Raw genomic sequence first — 24,509 nt, forward strand, 5'->3', positions numbered from 1 at the left:
AGAAGAAGCAATGTGTGGAAACTAATGAAAGACAGGAGCAACCTAGAACTAAGGAGAAATTTCCTGACAGAACAATTAATCAGTGGAACAACTTGCCTCCAGAAGTTGTGAATGCCCCAACACTGGAAGTTTTAAAGAAGATGTTGGATAACCATTTGTCTGAAGTGGTATAGGGTTGAACTAGAAGACCTCCAAGGTCCCTTCCAACTCTGTTATTCTATTCTAAATCTATTTAAAGATATGATCAAATAAGCTAATTCCACTTTATTGTAAATCTATAATAACAGGCATATTCTTGCACGTCTGAAAATACATTTATCCTGTTGTCTCCTTTATAGCTCAACAAATTGGGAAGGGTCCCTTCTGAACCTCTTGCTCTTTCTCCACTCTAGGCTATCTAACCATATCTAAACATGATATCTTCACCCCAATCTTCCAGATACCATTACAGCCTGTTTCCAGATATACCCAAAACAGAAAATGTCATTTATACACTTCTTTATTTTGGATGCATTTCTGCTCACAGTATGTATGAAAAGCCAATATGAATAGTTTAACACATAATTTATGTGCAAATAAATTTTGCATGCGAACTTTGGAAAATTAGTATGAACTTTATTTTTATAAATGCAGGTGATTCTCATTTAAGTACTGCTAGTTCAGTGACTGTTAAAACTTATGACAGTACTGAATGAGGGATAGTTACCCTCACACTTAGGGCTATTGTAGGGTCTCATGGTCATGTGATCAGAGTTTGTGAAGTTTTTTGCTGACTTCCCACAAGCAAAGTTAGTGAGGAAGATGGCAGGAAGGTGGAAGTCGCAAGTTCTTGCTTAAACAACATAGAGTCCTTGCTTAATGATTACTGGAAGTGTGGATCCTAAAAAGCATGATCATACAGGTTTTTTTGACTAATAACCATATTGTTTAAGATTGGAGTTTTCGATCCCAATTAATATTGTTATTACATGTATGCATATTTTTATGAGCATTTCCTCACTACACGAAGCTTTTCATTTGAAAATTGCAGTACCATTTTGGAGAATTGTAAATATCAAATTGTTATTCAATTCCTGTAATGGTTGAAAATGTAAATAGTTTTAAAACTTTAAAGTTTTATATAATTTTCTTGATAAGATTTCATAAGTAGTTTCTCACTATCTTCCTATGGTTAAGAGAGGGTGGGAGTGGCTCAAAGTCACCCAACTGCCTTTGTGCCTAAGGTGGGCCTAGAAGTCATTCTCCCAATTTCTAGCCTGTTGCCTTTAACTACTATCTCGGAGTTATACTCTTATTAAAATGCAATGCAGCTTAATTTACCTTCCATATCTGTCTTAGTTTTTTTTTCACTTAAGAGTTAATTAAACAAAAAATAATTCTTTAAAAAATTATTTATCTTAATAGATATTTAAGAACACAAGGAAAAGAAACAAAAACAAAATAAAGAAATAGAAAAGAGATTTATAAGCAAGGACTTTTAGGATTAAGTAAAAATGTTAATGTTAGATTAGTGCTATATATTTATAGTAAGGTAAAGGTTCCCCTCGCACATATGTGCTAGTCATTACCAACTCTAAGGGGTAGCACTCATCTCCGTTTCAAAGTCAAAGAGCCAGCGCTGTCCGAAGACATCTCTGTGGTCATGTAGCCAGCATGACTAAATGCCGAAGACACACAGAGTGCTCTTACCTTCCTACCAAGGTGGTCCCTATTTTTCTACTTACATTTTTACATGCTTTTGAACTGCTGGTTTGGCAGAAGCTGGGACAAGTAACGGGAGCTCACTCCGTTACGCAGCACTAGGGATTCTAACTGCTGAACTGCCAACCTTTCTGATCGACAAGCTCAGCATCTTAGCCACTGAGCCACTGCGTCTAATATAGTAGTGTGTCAATTTAGAACTTCACACTATTAAAATTAAGTTGATATACACTGATTAATAATAGCCTTTTTAGTATGAATTATGTAGCAATATGAGAAATTCCAAACATTTCTCTTTAATAGGAAATTCTATCCTTATTTAGTAAATCTAGCAATGTAATGCTATACAAATCTTCTCTACATTGTATAGCTGGGTAGGTCTTATCCTTCTCAGTAGCTGAGACAGAGTTGATGGGAAGAAGATAAAATGCCTTCCCTGGTTAATACTAGAGTTAGAAGATAGCCCTCTCTTCTTTACTTACAATCTTTCATGGCCATGTTGAAAAAAATACATGCTATATCTCAGAGAAGTTTAAGTCTCTGTATTATTCAAGTTTTACTGTATTTTTGAAATGGTTCAACTTCAGTGTAACTTGGCCTTGACGTGAATATTCCAACAAGTGAGAAAGACTAGATAGATATATTACAAATAAATACATCTAAATATTAAAATAGTTGCTAGATTATGAAATTATTCTAAAGTTCTATAACTGCAACCTGTAAAGTCTGCAGTTCTGTGGTGTCTATAATATCTAATTATTCTTTTCAAAAGATTTGCTGAATCATTCTGGGTGAGAACAGCCTCAGTAAATATATGACCTTAAAAGTAGGTTATTTTAATATTCTGGTGACTACACTTAGATATGACAGGACGCTGACAGAGTTATTTGCAGATGACACAGAGCTGGAAGAGAAAGTTAATACTTTTGAGGGGGGGGGAATCTAAAGGCCTAGATAAGTTTCATTCATGCACTGATATGAACAGGTTGGAATTTAACAATAGGTGAATCATAAGCTTGTTAAGCAAATCCAGCTTCCCTAATGAATTTTTTGACAGGTTTTTTTGGGGGGTGGGGGGACAACTGGAAAATCATGGTCATGTGACCTCTCACAGGTTGTAACCGTGAGCTGACTGCCAAGCGCCCGAGTTGTGATCATATGACCCCTGGCTTCATATCCGCTTCCACTAAGCATGTCTTCCTAATGGGAAAACACTCATTAAGCATGCTTCTTAATATGGAGTGAGGTGAGTTCACTTCTCTAATAAGTCATCAGACTTACCAGGGTTCTCTCTCAAGAAAAGAAAAGGGGAGAGAAATTGATCATAAGTGATCCATGTTCCTGATTGCAGAGGGCTACCAATAAATACCCAGAGAATCCAGCTTGTATCTCCTGGCTGGCAGCAACTGAAGTATCCAAGAAAAGGGCACGGAGAAGATACACTAGGACAGACTTTGGAATCAGGCAATTGTGATTGGCCCACCTGTAATAACAAAGAGTGCAAAACGGTTATGCCAGATTTCAGCAGCTGGAAGGGGATTTTTGAGGTTCCCACAAAGGTGCTCTTATGGAGGAAGGGTAGGATCCATAGGAGGATCAGAAAAGTCAGATTAGCATCCATAGCTGCACAGTTGAAGCCATCAATTCACCATTCCTGCAAATATCCCTTTGTTCAGATGCAAATGGACCTTGGCCTGGCTATCTTCCTTCTAGGGCAGAGGTGTCAAACTCGATTTCATTGAGGGCCACATCGAGGTTGTGTTTGAGCTCAGGGGGGGGGGGAGCATGGCCAGGGTGGACGTGGCCAGCTCAACGTCACTGTGCCCATTGAGCACTTGGGCGCCTATGGTGGCCCTAGTGCTCTGCCAGGGTAAACAGACTCCTGAGCTCCATTTTCGGCTGCAAAGGCCTCCTGCAACCCTCTGCCAGCAAAAACGGAGCTCAGGAGTGCTGCTGGCAGAGGTACTGGGGGCTGGTCCTTGACTGTTTTCAGGGTGGCCTCGTGGGCCAGATCTAAGCAGCTCTTGGGCTGGATCCAGCTCTTGGGCCTTGAGTTTGATACCCTGTTCTAGGACATGCTTTTTGATATACCTCTGATGCATATGTACATATACTTAGTAACTAATTGATCTGGACTTTCTCTTTTATTCCTACGCAAAAACAGTTTTCAAAGATACCTTTAATTGACCTACTTTTAATTGGAGATGCTAGTTATTGATATGTGGTTATGTATTTTTGTTTTTCATTCAGCTGAAATTCATTCAGATGAACTGAAATATATCATTGCTTATTGCAAACTATTGCTAATTTGAATTTTTAAAATCTACATGCAGTGAATATATTTGTTCCATGGCTATGTAATTAATAAAACTATTACTCAAATGTTTTATATGTGATTGTGTTATGTTTGCATGAATCAGTGGTGTGTGTGTGTGTGTGTGTGTATGTATGTATGTATGTATGTATGTATGTATGTATGTATGTATTTGTGTTACAACCCCTGGTATGCCCAAATATGGGAGGAAGCTCACTACTCCCTCTTTCTGCCTTCGGCTCATCACAGAAAACCATACAGGCAGAAAACCATTTTTTTAATGTTTTTAATGTTTATTTTTATCAGCACAAATACAACACACACACACACACACACACACACACACACCTATCTATCTATCATCTATCTATCATCTATCTATCATCTATCTATCTATCTATCTATCTATCTATCTATCTATCTATCTATCTATCATCTATCTATATATATCTCAATGTCTTCCACTGTAGGCATTAAATTGCTTGTCCAACATAATAATCTTGATGTTGTAATGATGGTTTTTAAAATGGGAAGATGTTTTAAAGAAGAATAGTTCTTGTGATAGATTTTCTTCCAGTTTAGATGCTAATGGCATTAATGGGATGAAAGGTTTTCTTAGATTGTATTAGTTCATTCAATTAAAAATAGAATCAGCCATTCTCAGGCTATTTATTCTGCTGATTCTGTATTGTGAACTAAAGTCTTTGACTTGATGATGTGATTGTCTAGCTCATAAAATCCAGGGGCTATCATATGTCTCTAAAGAAAGTAGTGCTGTTGTACTGCGTAATCTAAATAGAATGCATTAATTTCTATTATATAGCATATTGATTAATGCACCTTTACGAATATCCATATTCTTACCATTCACAGTATTAAAAGAATTTTATTCAATTGAAAACATTTGGGAGATGTTGTACTTGGATTGACTAAAGCAAAATGTTGTGGACATAGAGAAATAGCAGTCATCCAAGATCTGCCAACCAATTTCCCATTACTGTAGTGTTTCTGCAGTATAGGGAGGAATAGGGGCACAGTGGTATAGCTCATTGGTGATAGTGCAAGTAGGGATGCTTTGGAACAAAAGATTTGGCTGCAAATAATTTTTTAAAATATTGTACCCTGTATGATTATTGTATAATTCTAATATTGTTTGGGAACTGCCAAAATGTTAACAAGATGGAAAGCAAAACATGGAATTCAAAGCTATTTTTTTCTTAAGCTTTAATTTTGTAACCATTATTATGGTTATGGTGTTGTTAGTTGCGAAGTCATGTCCAACCCGTCGTGACCCCATGGACAATGTTCCTCCAGGCCTTCCTGTCCTCTACCATCTTCTGGAGTCCATTTAAGCTCACGCCTGCTGCTTCAGTGACTCCATCCAGCCACCTCATTCTGTCGTCCCCTTCTTCTTTTGCTCTGTCTTTCCCAGCGTTAGGCTCTTCTCCAGTGAGTCTTTCCTTCTTATTAGTGGCCAAAGAATTTGAGTTTCATCACCAGGATCTGGCCTTCTAAAGAGCAGTCAGGGTTGATCTCTTTTAGAACTTTGATTGCCTTGCAGTTTAAGGGACTTGCAGGAGTCTTCCCCAGCTCCATAGTTCAAAGCCCTCAATTCTTTGGCGCTCAGCTTTTCTTATGGTCCAACTTTCACAGCCATACATTTCAACTGGAAAAACCATAGCCTTTACTGTACACGCTTTTGTTGGTTAAATCCAATATTTATTATGATATACCTAAACTAACCTAGGCATGTCCAACTTGTGGATCATATGCGACTCTGGACAGCTGGTAATGTGGTTCCATATTAAAATTAAAAAAACAAAGAAAGTTTGTTATCTATATACAGTAACTACTATATATTTTATATGCAGCCCAAGACAATTCTTGTTACCTCAGTGTGGCCCAGGCAAGTCAAAAGATTGGATAATCATGAACTAACCTCTTCATATGATGCTATGTCTTATCCTAGACCATCCTGTTGTGCATTCTGTTATAATTCTTTGTAGGACTAATCGCAATTCTATTTTGAAAATGGAAGCCTGCTGCTATCCTGTGGTGGGATTTATAATTATTTTAAGTTTTCCAGAAGAACAAATAAACTAACTTACAGATGCAACTTATTTTAAAATCATGGCATCAAATATGTATGGAAAAATGAATAACTCAAGAATAGACTGAGAGGCATTTAATATCATGCCTCTTTTTTAATATCAGAAAGCATTCTGCAGTGTAACTCTATATGATCTAATTTGCCTGAAGAAAATAAGAATTGAAAAAAACATTAAGTTTCTTGCCAGTTTCTCATTTGACTTCTATACAGCATCTGGATTTACAATTGAAAGAACTCAAAGTAATTTTAAAAATTGTTCAAAGAAATGTTAAGACAACAAGTGGTGTATTTAAAGACTATTCAGCAAATAAAAAGAAGAGATTGATTACAAAGCTGCTTGCATTCTTCTTCTTAGATAAGCTGTGGGAGGCTATTAGAACACATTCAACTCTTACCTATTGTAGAATTCAGTAAAATTGATGTTACACAATGAGGTTGAAACATCAGAGTTGGTTCTTTTTCTCTATTAAAATTTTTGCATTGAAGTAGTCGTAATGGGTAAAGTCCTTATCCATCCAAGGCTTTGTAAGGATCTTCCCCCTCCATACTGATTAATATGTATGTTTGTTTATAGCATATGATATTAAGGCTGTTTTGAGAAATCCATGGTGAGGGTTACAATGGTTAGGTGATTATATGAACAACTACTTTGATAGTTTAAAGTTGCAGGAACAGTGGAAAATTATTTACAGTATTTGTAAATTTAACATAAAGGTAAAACATCCTAAACTCAAACTCAGGTAATGGTGATTACAAAGATATCACAATACAATACAATACAATAGTAGAGTTGGAAGGGACCTTGGAGGTCTTCTAGTCCAATCCCCTGCCTAGGCAGGAAACCCTATACCGTTCCAGACAAATGGCTATCCAACATCTTCTTAAAGACTTCCAGTGTTGGGGCATTCACAACTTCTGGAGGCAAGCTGTTCCACTGATTAATTGTTCTAACTGTCAGGAAATTTCTCCTCAGTTCTAAGTTGCTTCTCTCCTTGATTAGTTTCCACCCATTGCTTCTTGTTCTACCCTCAGGTGCCTTGGAGAATAGTTTGACTTCCTCTTCTTTGTGGCAACCCCTGAGATATTGGAACACTGCTATCATGTCTCCCCTAGTCCTTCTTTCTCTTAAGCTAGACATACCTAGTTCCTGCAACCGTTCTTCATATGTTTTAGTCTCCAGTCCCCTAATCATCTTTGTTGCTCTTCTCTGCACTCTTTCTAGAGTCTCCACATCTTTTTTACATCGTGGCGACCAGAACTGAATGCAGTATTCCAAGTGTGGCCTTATCAAGGCATTATAAAGTGGTATTAACACTTTGTTACAATGAAGGGGTGTTGTTTGTTTTTTTACAATGTGGAAGAGCTTTACCATGCCCTTCATCTGTGTGTTTTTTCCCCCCAGTTGAGCCTATAGCTCTGTGATTTCCTTGTGGTTTTCAATCCAAGTAATAACTAGGAAGCCAGAGGGGGGGGGGGGAGTGAAAAAAAGACATGGGGTAGAAAATCATCCCTAAAAAAACCTTTAAACTTAAGAGTATTATAAAAATCAGAGTGTGAAAAGTTTTGTGTACACCATAAGGTCATATCTGGAACTGAGAACATTTGTCTTTCATTGGGTCTTTGAAAGTCATTTCCCACCACTGAAAGAGAAGTTTAAGACCATAATAAGAATAATTATTATTTTCCAGTAGAGTGGAGGGAGGGGTCACAGCAGGGTTAACACAGCCTGATTGGTCCATTTGACTGAGAGAAAACTTCTTAACCTTCGCCTTCTCCCGTTGGTTCCCAGTTTCCTCTCAGTCAAGGTCCAAGACACAGGTTTGGTTCCTAGTAGTAGAGTTTTAGTGGGTTTTATTAGTCAGTGTTAGTGTTGTTGGCACCTTGAATTTGGAGTTTTTTATTTAAAAATTTTTTTCTAATGGTCCGCCTTGCAGGGCTGTTGTTCGACTGCCCTCAGGAGGCTGAGATAGTCAGTGGGGGGGGCGCTTCCTCCCCCTCTCTTAAGGGATCGCTCCGGACTGGTGCCTGGGGTCTCGGGTGTGCCGGGCGATCCTACGTGCTTTAATTTGTCTTCTTAAAACTTTCCGGTGAGGCTCGCAGCGCGCTGGGGCTTTTCGGCGCGAAAGCGGCTTTTCGGCTTCTAATTTGAACCGCTAGCTTCCCGGGCCGGTTACAGCCCACGGCAGCAGCGCGGAATCGTTTTTCTTGGTTTGGAAGGCTCCTAGGGGCTTAGGAGCTCAGCGGTGATTTAGAGAGTGTTTTGGGAAAGCGAGCTTGCAGCTGCAGGCATTGGCAATAAGGGCGAGGTGAGCGGCCATTTTTAGGCGCGCTTTTGAAAGCACCGCCCAAAAGAAGCCGGCGGCCATTTTGAGTCACGTGTTTGGGGCTTGCAACACGGAGAGGCTGTGAAAAACGTGGCTGTGCTGTTTGCAACTTTACTGGAGGCCCGGAGCAGGCGATTCTCACCAGCTGAAGGGCAATTCCTACCAAAAACCTCGTTCTGGAGCACGTGAGTGGGGATGGCAGATAGAACTGAGTCCCAGCAGGCCGCGCCAGCTCAGGCAGGCGAAGATCAGGTTGAGCCCACTCCCCCAGTTAGGCCTCGGGTTTCTAGGCCTTCAGCTGAGGACAGGCCTTCGAGAGCTCTGCAAAGGGATGAGCTCAGGCGATCCAGGGCCATCGAGAAGGTCATTGAAAGGGCTGAGAAGAGACAGGCCAGGGATCCTAGGCCCAGATCCAGATCCCCACACGTGGCGGCTTCATGCCCTCCCCCACCGGTGGCTAGGGGGTTCAGCCCTTCCTCTTCCTCTTCCTCTGCTTCCCCATGCAGATCTGTTAGGAGTCAGGAGCGGGGGGCGCCTCGCTCCCCTTCTGCTTTCCCGGGGATTAGGGAAGAAGATAGGGGGGATCCATTGGAAGGTACCTCTGCAGGTCCAGTTAGGGGTAGGAGATCCAGCAGGGCCTATGTGGCACCAGACTATGATTCAGAAGGAGATGAGGAGGATCTCGAAAACCTCCCTGAGAATCTCAAAAGGCTTATTTCTGCAGCCATTTCTAGGGGCATTTCCCAAAGGGACAGACCTTACCACCACAGTCGAGTTACTCCCTTTAGTAGGTCCAGATCTAGGGCTTCTTCGCCTTCCCTCATGAGTGAGGTCTCCTCTAGGGGGGAGGCACGGAGGGACGATTGGGGGTTCTCTGAGGAGGAGGATGCGGCTCCTGAGCCGCCTCGCTCTTCCAATCTTTTCCTCCAGGCCATGTTCAAACCATTGCTTAAGAAGGCTAGGAGGACCACAAAGGTGGGCACGGGGGACCCCACGGTCCCACCGCCCACGGATCCGGACATGGTTATGTTCTCAGCGACGGCCACCAATAAGGAGGAGATTCCTGCCCCTCCTCTTTTCTTAGAGGTAGCTACTAGCCAATGGGCCCGTCCTTCTAACTTTTCCCCACCTGGCAGCAACGACCGTCGCGCCTACAACATGGAAAAGTCTTTTGTGCAGGCTATTCAGCTTCCAGTTATAGATCAGCCCATAGCAGCTTTAGTCTCCTCCTCTCCAGTAGTTTCGGGGGACGCGGCTGACAAACTTAAGGCAGAGGACAAGAGGGCGGAGCTCACTTTACGTAAAAATTTTAAAGCCTCAGCATGGGCGGTGCGGGCAGCGGCTGCTGCCTCGTACTTTAACCGTACTACGGTCATGTGGCTCCGCCGGCTCCAGGAGCGCATTCCGATCCAGGAGGAGCGCGCGCACCAGGATTTGGCTAAAATAATGGCAGCGTGTCAGTATTCGGCTGATGCGACCCTAGACGCAGTTAGATTTGGTTCAAGTGCTTTGGCCACCTCTGTGGCCTCTCGTAGACTTTTGTGGCTCAGGAACTGGCAGATGGACTATAAAGCCAAGTGGGACCTAGTAGCTGCCCCTTTTGAGGGTCCAAATTTGTTCGGGGCTTCCTTAGACCCGATTTTGGTGGAAAACAAAGATAAAAAGAAAGTTATGCCTACATCCACCAAGAAGGCGGAGTCCCGTAGTCATCCCTATCGCAGGCCCCAGTTCAAGTCTTATGACAGGGATCAGGACCAGCGATACCAACCATACAGGCAGGACAGGTCATTTCATAGACAGAGTTTTCAGGACCGTTCTAGATATCAACCGCAGTCCAAGCGGCCCTTTCGTGGGGGGGGCGGCCGCCCCTTCCGCAGAGGGAAATGACTCGAACCCGAGTCATCCCATCGGAGGCCGCCTGGCACTGTATGCGGACGAGTGGGATCGGATCACGTCAGACGGTTGGGTCAGGGCGACCGTTCGCCACGGCCTAAGGTTAGAATTCCTCTCCAAACCCCCAAGTTTTTTCAAAGTTTTTCCCCCGGCTCGGGACCCGAAGCGGCGTCGTCTCATGGACCTCGCGGTCGCCCATCTTCTAGAAATCAGGGCAGTGGAGGTCGTTCCGGAGCCGGAGAGGGGTCTGGGCTACTACTCCCATCTGTTCGTAGTTCCAAAATCCTCGGGGGGTTGGAGGGCAATCCTCAACCTGAAACGCCTAAACCGCTACCTAGTATACAGGCGGTTCAAGATGGCGTCCCTGAAATCCATTCTGCAGGGCATTCGGAAGGGGGATTACATGGCCTCAGTAGATTTGACGGAGGCCTACCTCCACGTCCCCATCCTTCAGTCTCACCGGTGTTATCTCAGGTTCTCTCACCGGGGCAGGCATTACCAGTACCGGGCTCTCCCGTTTGGTCTGGCCTCAGCTCCGCGGACGTTCACCAAGGTCCTGGCAGCACTGGCGGCTTACCTGCGTTCCATTCCGGTGAGACTTCAGTGCTACTTGGACGACGTCCTCGTTCAGGCAGGGTCCCTCCCCAGGGCCAAGTCGGATCTTCGGCTGACGATCCGTTGGCTTCAGGCGTTGGGGTTTTCAGTGAACTTTCCCAAGAGCCACCTGTCCCCATCCAGGCAGATTCTACACCTAGGGACAGTGATAGACTCCGAGTCAGGGAGGGTCCGTCTGTCTCCAGAGCGCTTGTCCAGCCTTCGCCAGCTGGTCTCCTCTGTACAAAAAAGACGGTCTGTTTCCATCCTGACCTTGTCTCAACTTCTGGGGAAGATGGTCTCTTGCATAGGGATAGTGCCCTGGGCCCGGCTCCACCTGCGACCTCTCCAGTGGGCCTTGATCCCGGTCCAGAGAAGGATGATGAGCAACTCCTTGCGTCCAGTTCCTCTACCGGTGGAGGTGAGACTCTCGTTTCGGTGGTGGTTGTCCCCAGCACTGCAACAGGGGGCTTGTTTTTGGGAGCCCGAGAGAGTCACAGTGACGACGGATGCCAGCCTCTTCGGCTGGGGGGCCGTGATGGACTCCGACATGACCCAGGGACGTTGGTCTGCCTCGGATCTCCGCCACAACATCAATTGGCTGGAGCTAAAAGCCGCGCGGCTTGCCCTAAGGACTTTTCGTCATCACCTGCGGGGGCGCCATGTCCTCCTGCTTACGGACAATGTGGCGACGAAGGCCCATGTCAATCGCCAGGGGGGCACCCACTCATGTTCTCTCTGGCGAGAGGCGCAGTCGTTGGGCTTGTGGGCGGAGAGACACTTGGCCTCCATAGTGGCGGAGCACATCTCAGGAGTGTCCAATCTTCAGGCGGATTGGCTGAGCCGCACAACCCTAGACGATGGCGAGTGGCAACTGGGCCCGGAGTTGTTTCGGAAGATATGCAGCAGGTTCGGCACACCTCGGGTGGATCTGTTCGCCTCCCCCGACAACGCTCAGCTGCCCCGGTTCTTTACCCGGTTCCAGTCTCCGTCGGCGGAAGGAGCGGATGCTCTCAGGAGCCGATGGCCCCCGGGTCTCCTTTATGCCTTTCCTCCCCTTCCCCTCGTTCCCCGTACGATAGGGAAGATAGTCACAGAGAGGGCTCTCGTTATTCTGTTAGCACCATACTGGCCGAGGAGACCCTGGTTCGCGGACCTGGTCCAGCTGTCGGTAGCAGACCCCTGGAGGATTCCCCCGGGGGAGGTCGTTCTGAGTCAGGGGGCTTTACATCACCCAGGGCCTCAGTGGCTCCATCTGACCGCCTGGCTCTTGAACGGAGGATCCTGAGGGGGCAGAGACTTTCGTCAGGAGTCATAGCCACCTTAGAGGCGTCTAGGAGGCCGTCCACGGTTAGAATTTACAATGCCACATGGAAAGCGTTTGCGAAGTGGTGCATTCCTTTGGGGTTGGATCCTTCTAGGGCTACCGTCCCAAACGTGTTGGAGTTCCTCCAGAAGGGGTTGGAGGATGGCTTGTCGCATAATACGCTCCGGCGTCAAGTGGCGGCTTTGGCCACCATTCTGGGGGGGGAGGGTTCCCCCGTCCTTTCCCGGTCTCCACTGATTAAGCGTTTTCTGAAGGGGGCGGCTAACATCCGTCCGCCTCCGGTTCATAGGTTTCCAACCTGGGATCTGACCCTGGTTCTCCAGGCTCTGACGAGCTCCCCGTTCGAACCACTTAGGACGGTACACATGCGTCTGCTTACCCTTAAGGTGGTGTTTTTAGTGGCCATTACATCGGCCAGGCGCATTTCAGAGTTGGGGGCCCTTTCTTCACGCAGTGACCTGTGTGTAATACACCAGGACAGGGTGGTCCTTCGCTTGGATCCTTCGTTCATTCCGAAGGTGAATTCACAGTTTCACAGGGCCCAGGAGGTCGTGCTCCCGAATTTTTGTCCCAATCCCTCGAGAGAGCGGGAGTTGGTGTGGCATAAGCTGGACGTTCGCCGGGCTGTTCGCATTTACCTAAAGCGAACTGAGGGCATTAGGAGGACGGAAGCGTTATTTGTTTCCTTTCGTCCAGGCTCGTTAGGATGTAAGGTGTCTTCTTCCACCATCGGACGATGGATTAGGTTGGCCATAGTTGAGGCTTACGGGGCTTCTGGGAAGACTCCCCCATCGGGGATCACTGCACACTCCACCCGCAGTGCGGCTACTTCGGCGGCTTGGGCCACCAGGGCACCTTTCGAGGATATTTGTAGGGCGGCGGCCTGGGCTTCCCCCACACCTTTTATTAGGCACTATCGTTTGGATACTTATGCCTCGGCTGAGGCATCCTTTGGCCGGAGGGTCCTTCAGAGGGTGGTGGCCGATTCTTCACCTGGGACCCAGTCGGCCCGCCCGGGGACGTAGCGTGGGTATGTCCCTGCTGTGACCCCTCCCTCCACTCTACTGGAAAAAGAACGTTGGTCTTACCTGAACGTTTTTTTCTGGAGTAGTGGAGGGAGGGGTCACATTTCCCGCCCTAGTTAGTTAGTTAGACAGGGTCCGGGAGGTGTAGAATCGGGAGGCCCCGGGGGGGCTTGTTCTTGTTTGTGTTTGACTTGCAGTTGTTGGCCGTGACATCGCGGAAACTGGGAACCAACGGGAGAAGGCGAAGGTTAAGAAGTTTTCTCTCAGTCAAATGGACCAATCAGGCTGTGTTAACCCTGCTGTGACCCCTCCCTCCACTACTCCAGAAAAAAACGTTCAGGTAAGACCAACGTTCTTTCTTATTATGGCCAAATACCGTGCAATAAAATTCCCTTCAATGAGTAACCTTCAGGAAATTAATATGCAGGATGTGAGAAGAATTATAGCTTCCACTTGGTTGTAGTACTGAAATCTCTAGTCCTCTTGATACATAATCTCTATGTGTGGTGGGAATGGTGTAGTCCTCAGTAAATATATTCAGCTTGTAACTATCACTGCCTAACAGCTCTTGAATTCATTATGCGAAATGTAAGTGGATGTTTCCCTTTCAGATAAGCCCATATGTTCACCATCTGCAATGCAATATAAACATTTTTATTCATCATTTTATGTATCAAATTTCTACATTTTCCTTTATTCAAGATTTCAAAGCAAAGGTTTCTTGACCCGCTTGAATGAGTATACATAGATACTGAAATAACTACAACTATCGGAGATTACCTTGAAAGCTATACAGTTGCTATAAATGAAACTGACCTGAAAAGAAAATACATGGATTAAAATTGTGTTGTAGAAATATATTGGAAACCACGTGATATTTAGTATAGTTGTAGTATAGTAATGCTGTAAATAAATAAGAAAGAGATGCTTACTCCGGGGGAACAATCATCTCTGCTTCAGCATTGTTAATTTTTTAAAATTAAAAATAGTAGATCAAATCCTGTGATATTGGGCAACTGAGTTTTATTTTTAAAAGTTTTTCTTTGCATGCAGCCAATGTAGTGTTAGAGAATGTGTCATCTGGCAAACCATTATCTGTGGAGCATATTATTAGCATTTGAACTGAAGAGTAACTTTAATTTTCTTTTCTTCTTTTCACTTCATTAACCTTTCTTCCCATTACATTCTTAATTCCTTTATAGTAAAGGTTTCTTTTAGTTGCTATATGTTGTTCTTAAGAGCTAAGATTTAATGAAAGTAAAAGTGTCTTATTCTTTCATTGTCATTCAATGGATTTTTAAAATGTCTATTTTAAGCCAACTTTAGGGAGCAAGAATCTTTATTTATTTATTTAGTTTTTCAAACATGTATGAGGTAACATGTATAAGTGTAAACATGGACATGAACACAGGAAATGGATACGAATAAATGGGGGCAGTAGGACAGGGAGGGTAGGCACGCTGGTGTCCTCTTACAGACCTCTTAAGAATGGGGTGAGGTCCATGGAAGACAGTTTAAGGTTAAAGTTATGGGAGTTTGAGGATGTAACAATGGAGTCAGGTAGAGCATTCCAGGCATTGACCACTCTGTTGCTGAAGTCATGTTTTCTGCAATCGAGTTTGGAGCAGTTTACCTTGAGTTTGTATCTATTGTTTGCCCGAGTATTATTATGGCTGAAACTGAATCTTGAAGGTATTTACCCCTTCTTAAAGAGTATATCTCAATAAATGTGTTGGTTTAAGGGCCCTACAATTTGATATTTTACAAACTACTAGATTATATGCTATGTGTAAACAGAGAAACCCACCCTGTTACAATATTGCATCATAATATTATGCTACTACTTCATTCCGAAGGGTGTGGTGACTCAGCAGTTAAGGATGCTGAGTTGTCAGCTGGAAAGCTGATAGCCTGGGTTCAAGACCAAAGTGCTGTGCAATGGGTGGTTACTTGTCCTGCCTACCTAGCAGCTCAAAAGCATGCAAATGCGAGCAGATAAATAGATACCATATTGGTGAGAAGGTAACAGTGTTGCATACGTCTCAGTGTATAGTCATGTTGGCCACACGACCCTGGAAATACCTTTGGACAACACTGGCACAAATACATTCTAAGCATTTTTAAAATATATGTCTTTATAATTGCAGCATCAAATGGCACAATCCTATTTTTTTAAAGCAAAAGATGGTTTGATTTTTAAATGTTTAGGATTTAGAAATTAACGAAGACCCAGTTAATTACCCTAATATTTTAGTCTTCCTACTGTTGGGAGAAATGTCCTTCTGGGTTTGGCTCCAAGTGGGGAAAAAGACACTGGAGACATGGAGGCTGCTTGGAAAGATAATAATAATAATAATAAATATTTATTTCTTAGCTGCACCCTCTCCCGAAGGACTTGGGGCGGCGTACAATGAAACATATGAAATAAATATGGACAAAACAAACATAACAGAGACATATACCGAGACATACACAAGGAGGAGGTCGGCTGATAAATAAAACAATTAAAATACAGTCTTTAAAAACCCCTAGATAATTAAATATAATTAAAATACCCAGTAAAAGCCCATCAGGAGCGATATGGTTAGATCAAAGTTGAGCCAGGCCAGCTGCTTGGAATAGGTGGGTCTTAAGCTTAATACGAAAGGAGCGGAGGTCAGAGGTATTCCTAATATCCGGAGGGAGGTCATTCCACAGGGCTGGGCCCGCCACAGAGAAGGCTCTACTCCTAGGCGCCGCCCCCCGACACTGTCTTGTGGACGGCACCTGGAGGAGGCCCTCTCTGTGCGAGCGGATTGGTCGCAGGGATGTATGGGGCAGAATACGATCCCGCAAGTAACTAGGTCCTGAGCCATGGAGCACTTTAAAGATTATTATCAAAACCTTGAAACGCACCCGATAGACCACAGGAAGCCTGTGCAGCTCGCGCAGGAGAGGTGTCACATGGGAGTACCTTGTACTCCCCATAATTACCTGCGCGGCCGCATTCTGGACCAACTGTAGTCTCCGAGTGCATTTCAAGGGAAGCCCCATGTAGAGAGCGTTACAGTAGTCCAGGCGAGACGTCACCAGCGCATGAGTGACTGTGCGTAAGGCGTCCCAGTCCAGTAGGGGGCGCAATTGACGCACCAGGCGAACCTGGTGGAACGCCCCCCTTGCCACGGCTGTCACATGGTCATCCATGGACAGCCGGGCATCCAGGAGGACGCCCAAATTGCGCGCCCGCTCCACGGGGGCAAGTTGAATGCCCCCAATGGCCAATGATGGAATTAATTGGCTGAACCGGGGAGCTGGTACCCACAGCCACTCCGTCTTGGAGGGTTTGAGCTTGAGTCGGTTGTCATCCATCCAGATCCGTACGGCTTCCACATACCGGGACATCACTTCGATGGCCTCGTTGGGGTGGTTCGGGGTGGAAAAGTACAGCTGAGTATCATCAGCGTACAGATGGTATCCCACCCCGAAACCACGGATGATCTCACCCAGCGGCTTCATATATGTGTTGAAGAGGAGTGGCGAGAGGACCGACCCCTGTGGCACCCCACAAGTAAGGGGGCGTAGGGTCGACCTCTCTTCTCCTGCCAACACACGCTGCGTCCGGTCAGAAAGGTAGGAGCCGAACCACCGCAAAACGGTGCCCCGGACCCCCAGCCCCTCCAGCCGGCGCAGCAGGATACCATGGTCGATGGTATCAAAAGCCGCCGAGAGGTCTAATAGGACCAGGATAGAGGAACAACCTCTGTCTCTGGCCCTCCAGAGATCATCCACCAACGCGACCAAGGCCGTCTCCGTGCTGTGACCGGGGCGGAAGCCGGACTGGCGCGGGTCTAGATAATCATTTTCCTCCAGATGTCGTGGAAACTGGTAGGCCACCACAGTCTCTACAACCTTCGCCAAAAAGGGAAGGTTGGAGACAGGACGATAATTGGCCAGCTCCAAAGGGTCCAGGGAAGGCTTCTTGAGCAAGGGTCTCACCACCGCCTCTTTCAAGGCGGCCGGGAGAGACCCCTCGCTCAGCGAAGCATTCACTAGGCCCAGGAGCCAGTCTCGTGTAACCTCCCAGGATGCCAGTACAAGCCAGGAGGGGCATGGGTCCAATAAACGTGGTGGGTCGCAGTCGTCCACGCAATCTGTCCAAATCCTCGATGGCAACCAAGTCAAACTCCTCCCAGATCGATACCTCAAGACTCGCCATGGACGTCTCCATTGGATCACTGACAGGAACCCAATCTCTCCGGATTTGAGCGATTTTATCCTGCAGATATTTACCAAATTCCTCTGCCCTGCCCTGTAGGGGGGCCTCCCGCGGCCTCTGAAACAAGAGGGAGCGGGACACCCGAAACAGGGCGGCAGGGCGGTTCTCCGCGGATGCAATGAGAGTGGCACAATATTGGCGTTTGGCCACTCTCAATGCCACAAGGTACGTCCTTAAATGGGCTCGTGCCTGTGTTCGATCAAATTCGGAGCGAGAGGATCTCCAACGACTCTCTAGACGTCTCTTGCGGCACTTCATCACCCTTAGCTCCTCGGTAAACCAAGGGGCTAGGGTGGATCGTTGCCGCCGGAGAGGCCGCAAAGGCGCCACCCGGTTCAAGGCCCCGGTAGTTGCATTATTCCACGCAACTACCAGGTCCTCTACCCGGGGGCAGGTCAAGGTTACAGGAGGTGGCCCAAGCTCCGTCTGGAACCTATCAGGTTCCATCAGGCGCCTGGGGCGGAACCATCTGGAACTTTCCGGTTCCGCCTCCCCGCAGCGGGAGGTAGCACCAGGGAAGTCAAGACGGAGGAGTGAGTGATCTGACCATGACAGGGGAGTGATGGTTAAGTCCCCTCCTCCCAGATCACTCAGCCACTGGCCAGAGACAAAAACAAGGTCCAGAGTGTGTCCTCCCTCGTGTGTCGTGTGATGGTTTAATGGTGACAGGACCACATGGCTTGAGCCCTGAACAGAAAAGGTGATCACATGCTTCAATGTTGGTGGAGAAGAAGAGAAGGGAAGAGAAGGGCTGAAGGGCTTGCAGGGATTTTTATAATCTGTTCTGCCCCACCTATCTGTTTCCTGTTCCTGTGTAAGAAATGTATTCTGATTGGTTTCCAGACTCACATGGGCCAATGCAAGGGCAACCCTCTAGGCTGCTGAGTTTTGAATCCAGGTTTGATTGAGTTTAGATGCCATGTGGTCAGTTGAGTAAAAGGCAATATTATCCTGCCTTCATTGCCATCCCCCCTGGAGCTGAAGGGGAGAACTCTTTATTATGTAAAGTGGACTAGCTTGGCCTTCTTAATGGCCCATTGGCAAAGTGGGGATGGCTGGAAGCTGCAGGAATTTACTTAGATTTTAAAATGTGTTTCTCCCTTTTTTCACATCCAGGAAAATATAATATTCTGCCTTATCAATATTTCCTAGATATTTCATTTTCCTGGGAGAGGGCTAGGTGATAACTTCCTACACTACTAAGATGGCTTTTCGATGTGATTTTCCCTGGGAGATTGCTGAATGAGAAATGTTGTAATCCAATAGATTTGAAAGGCAGCAGGCTGAGAAAAAGTATAGTAATAATGTAGAGCTATGAACTGGTCAAAGATGCAGATGCTTAAGAAATAAATGAATTAGAAACCAATAGGAGGAATAAAATATTTAGGTTAGTTACTCTCAGTCTAACTGAACTTCACAGGGTGGTTGTTATGGGGAAAATAGGAAGAGAAAGGAGTATTGAGTGTGTTTGTCACTTTGAGTTAAAAATAATAAAGGGGAAACTAAAACTATTATTCATCTTTGTTCCAAATGCAACACCCTTGTGGGAAAGTAATCCACTCATGACTTTTTCTCTCTCTTATATTCACAGGATAAATTAACCCAGGAGTGTGTCTTCAGAGAGCAATTTGAAGAGAATTGGTATAACACATACTCATCAAACCTATATAAGCATGTGGACACTGGAAGACGATATTACGTCGCATTAAATAGAGATGGGACTCCCAGAGAAGGGACCAGGACTAAACGGCATCAGAAATTCACACATTTTTTACCTAGGCCAGTGGACCCTGAGAAAGTCCCTGAACTATATAAGGATATTTTAAGCCAAAGTTGACAAAAGACATTTCCTTCACTTGAGCCCTTAAAAACCAACAACCACTATAAAGGTTTCATGCGGTGGGTTCTTAATTGATTAGCTGTGTCATCACATCAGCTCCACTGTTGCCAAACTATGTCGCATGCATAATATATGATGGAGGCTTGGATGAAACTTGCTGATGGTGTTCTGCACTTAAAGGGTTTGTCTTCTGGAAGAGAGCCTATGCCCATCGCTTGATTTATTGAGTGAGAAAGAAAGAAAGAAAGAAAGAGTGAGAATGTTTGAGAGTGAAAGCAGAAGCTGAAGAACGAAGGAAGGTGGGAAAGGCCTGATGCATGCTGGGAAATAGACACGCTTTTAAATTTTTCGGTCTGTTGTATACTTCATCCTAGATCAGCATAGCTGCCATATTTTGACTCATGAAGAATTTTGGCTGGTGGCCTGCTCAAGTATACGCTGCATTTTTTTTTTTTAAAGCAAAGGCATGGAGAGTATGGTCTGTCTAAAATCCACACAGGAAAAAAGAGACTTATTTGCAGTTTGATTGCTCAGTTGAGAGTCACCCCTTAATGAATTTCAAGTAAAGACCTCTTAGTAATGCAGGATTTTTTTTTAAAAAAAGTTAAATTTATTTATAGAAATCCAAAGGCAACATTTTATTTATTTTATATATTTATTTATTATATAGAGTTTATTTTTAATGACATCTGTACAGGCCAGATAGGTAGATTGGAAGCTATAGTATAGGCTCTGGAAAACATTTCAACAGCAAACAGCTACGACCGTGTGATTAAATTCATACAAGTCAAACATAAAGATGCATGGAGGCAAAGAGGAATCTAGGGATCCTAATGTACTAAAGGCAACAATATTTTTTGTGCCCATATTATTGTAAAATTATGCACACCACTCATGACTCTTGAGTGCTTTACTCTTCTGACTGCTTGTTTCATAGCTTAAAATCTCCCCCTTTCCTCTCCCTCTCTTACTGAGGATTAAAGATAAAACTGGGTCTTCAAAACTTTAATTCTGTGTCTGTAGTATTTCCTCTTTGATAAGTAACTTATCAAACCTAAATCTACAAACTTCCCAATTGTGGAATATAAAACACAAGGAAATAAAAGAAGGGTTGCTATATGATATATTCTACTTGTTAAACCTACTGCAGATAATACCAAAGCTACATCATAAATATATATGGTTTTTTTTAAAAAAAAAACTTAAGCAGAATATCAGAAACATTCTAATGTCTATTAGGATATTTTTGTACCAATTAAGGTTCTCTCACACAAGTAGTAACAAAGGCCAGAAACAAGGCTCTCACTCTTGTAAACTTGTTTAATTGTGCACTTGATTATCTACTCTGAAATTACACAAGTTCCATGGGGGTTATTATCTTTCATGGGAAAAATGCTTTCATTGTGGTCTATCATAATACATATAGGACTCTTGCAGATGACAAGAGTACATTTCTATTGAGAATTACAATGTGGGTGAAAGTACTATACTTAAATTATGTTTCAAATGTTCTTAAAGCATATTGTGCTGGCTGCACTGCATAATGTGTATCAGTGAGGATTGTGTAACATAATGAGTGCAAGCATACCTTTTGTTAGTAGCTATAATTTGGGCTTACCCATAGAGGAGAGGCTTTGTCATAAAGCCCTAAGATCAACAGAGGCCGCAGAAACCTTGACAATGACTGCAGTTCATGCACTTACATGTACATACCATTTCAATAAAAGTTGGCAGAGGAAATGTAGAGAGTTTAGACTACAGTAATACAGTCAGCTCAACATGGCTCTGGTTATAGCCTGGATTCTATGTAAAATGGAGTGCTCTTTTGTTCTCTGTAGCAGGATTTGCACATAACACCATCGCATGCAATAAAGATTAGTAAATAACATGCAGAATGTATAATATGCAGAACGGCCCCAAGAAGTAAAGAAAATGTCTTATTTAGGGGCAGCAAACCTCAGTCTAAAATTAATATTGTTGCTGAGTTACAAGACGACCTGGCCTGTGTTCATTTTACTTTGTCATATACCAGAATCCTACCTTTTTTGGGTTGGTTTGTGTCTTTTTTTTTGCAATCAGAAAAAAAAAACCCCGGAGAGAACAAACCAGGAGTTGGGAAACAAATCATTATTATATACTTTTCAGCTGCAAAACTGATTGATGTTTAATGAAACATGGTCAAAAATTATGGAGTAGAATTAGATACAAAAGTAGTATACATAAGAAATGTGTGCTTTGCATTATAGCCAAGCCTAAAGGAATTATAAGAGGATATTAGCATATGCATTGCTTGTGCTGCAATGCAAAAACAATTTCCTAGAAAGTAAAGAGTTGTTCATTGTGAACTCAAAATCCATCTCAACCAGGACAGTCCTTCTACTGGAAGCTACTAGGAGCCCTTGTGCAGTGGTTTGAATGCAATATTGCAGGCTAACTCTGACCACAGTTCAATCCTGCTGGGGCTCAAGGTTGACTCAGCCTTCCATCCTTCCGAGGTTGGTAAAACGAGGACCCAGATTGTTGGAGGCAATATGCTGAGATTGTAAACTGCTCATAGAGTGCTGTAAAGCAGTATATAAGTCTAAGTGCTATTTCTATAGCTATTGAAGCAATCTCAGGACCATATATTTATACCTTGACTTTCCACAAGAAGGTCTTCTCAACAACAAGCAGTTTCAGGTCTGAAGTAGCAATCAATTGGGAATGTTGGGAATTGGGAATCTTGATGTATGTGCTTATGAATATACTGAAAAAATGGTTAATATATTCAAGGTGAATTAAATATACTTTTAATTGGTTATATGGTTGCCCTTTGGAAAAAAAGATGACAAGAAAATGCAGTGAATTCATACAAACAGTTTTAGGTCAGAACAACTTCTTATTTTCTACTTGTTCTGCTGATGCATTAAGCCATCTCTACCCTTGAAGTCAGTGAGTTAAACATTTTCCTGCCATTTCTAAAATAATCAATGGCGCAAGGCTGAAGTTATGAAGACACAGACATACAGTACATACTATGGGAGATGGAAAACAAATATGGGACTATTATTTTAGGAATAAGCTTGTGACAAATGTATCCATAGTGTTAGCTAATCTACAACACCTAGTCTTGGGTAATTTCTAGCTATGATAAGATGCAGCTATTCATGTAGTTTGTTGGAGAGCTGTCCCATATAATTATCAGCTTGTGAATGCCATAAGCTGCATCCACAAGGGCGAAGGTCATCAAATAATCAAGATGAGGTCATGACAGCACAGTAGAAACTCTACCCCTTCATGTATACCTGAATTTGCATGTCTCTCTTGTAATGCCTTGATGCCATCTTGCCTTTTTTTAAACTTCCTCCGCCCTTTCCCAAGACATTGCTGAATGTCATAATATGTACATTAGTCATTGTGCTGGTTTAGCACAAAAAAATGTTCATTGGATTAGGATCCATGAGAGCTCTCCATGACATTAACATGAAAAAGATATTATCAATCTATTTTCAATTCATATTATAACCAAACGTAAGACTTTCTGAATTTAGTCTGAATTGCTAAGAAAATTAGACTAGGATCAATCCTTTCAAACTGACAACAAGATTGATCCCAAGAAACATCAAACATAATTACAGAACAATTAAACCTATGAACAATATAAATATAGCTCCAGTAGTATCTTGAATACTGAACCCTTTGAAATCTAGCATGACTTATTCTTTAATAAGTATGACCAGGATTGAACTGTTAATTTTTGCTCAGAGCCAATTATTTAAGAAGTTTATTCTATTTTGTAATAACTTTTTTATCACCCCTTGTCAGTTATCTTTTAAAATCTTTGCTTCACTTTGAAATAATGAATCTGTTGCATCTTTACCTATAAAGTAGGCACAATGCAATATAGTATTAAGTAACAAGATCAAAGCTCATTCACAGCGGATGAGCAATCCATCTACAGCTTTATAAAATTGCCTGCCAGAGACTGCAGACATAGGTGGCATGTCAAGCACCTGATAAGCCTTAATGCTGGTCTGTATTCAACTTGATGGTTCACAAGTTGTACAGATCTCTTGTTTTAATGGTCAAACCACTTTCACTGGAAAAATGATAAAAGAGTTTTTAAGACGACTTTAAATATAAATTACTTTTCAACTGTATCCTTAAAATTTGGACGATAAATTGATCATCTTACAAGGAAGTGGGATAAAGGACAGCATGTTCAACATCTAGTAGCAGAAAGATGTACACATGTATATCTATATGGATAAAAGTATGTATATGTATATCTATCTATATGTATGATAGATATAGGTATGTGTGCATGTATGTATGTCTACCTGTGTAGTTGCATAAAGATGGATTCAAGGAGCAATAAGCATCCAGATTTGCACTATGTCCACAAAAATATTAAGGACACCCATAAGCAAAGGTCAGCTTTGCCACAACTGACCAGAATAAATAAGTCCATATTTTTAGCCTTAATGTGGAATTTGCTGGGGCGGGGGGAGGGGTTGATCACAGACAGATCATTAATATTACTTAATGTGTTTTAATTTATTTTTTTGTATTTTTTAAAGAAAGGACTAAAAATAAGCAAGAAAAAAATGTTATGACTTTGTGGCAGTTGATACAATAAACTATAACCAATATATTCAAATAACCCATAGTGTTGTGTTGGATATTTGAATATTTAGAGATACGGAATCATCATAGATACTTTCTTGGACATGGATATTTCGACTCACAGAAGCAGACTTCAGAGCTTTTTGTACCATATGGAAAACAAATAAACCAATGGCTAACAATTTCTGTTCAACAAAACACTGTTTTTCACGTATCACTCTTATCCATTCATTCCTCTGAGCAGAATACAATAATTCCAAAATAGGGTTTAAGATAAATTTTATTTTTCTCCCCATAATGCATCAGCAATTAAATACTATATCAAGGGTTACCCCCTTTACTGACTCTTGATGTATAGATATTTGTTTTTATATTAATTGTGTGGCCTTACAGATGGTGGCTTATTCCAAAGAGGGCTTGAGAAGGCTACATATAGCACTTCTGCATTTGAAAAGGGCAAAGAAAGTGAAACCCTATTAGAGAGGGTTCTCCAATATGGCAGAAAAAAATAAAAATGGTGT

The 24,509-nt window shown here is 43.2% G+C and overlaps 1 protein-coding gene across 4 annotated transcripts in view; it reads left to right on the forward strand.

Annotated features, from left to right (window-relative positions):
- Positions 1-23,980, forward strand: part of FGF9 (fibroblast growth factor 9) — an 85,959-nt gene extending 61,979 nt beyond the window's left edge. For all 4 annotated transcript variants that reach the window (XM_081951765.1, XM_081951766.1, XM_081951764.1 and 1 more), the window contains exon 3: positions 19,135-23,980. In XM_081951765.1, coding sequence (XP_081807891.1) covers positions 19,135-19,380 — 246 coding nt within the window. In that variant the 3' untranslated portion in view covers positions 19,381-23,980. The remainder of the gene's footprint in view (positions 1-19,134) is intronic.
- Positions 23,981-24,509: the final 529 nt, after the last annotated feature.

The sequence above is a fragment of the Natrix helvetica genome (genome assembly GCF_964273705.1).
Source record: "Natrix helvetica genome assembly, chromosome: 4".
Lineage (NCBI taxonomy): Eukaryota > Metazoa > Chordata > Lepidosauria > Squamata > Natricidae > Natrix > Natrix helvetica.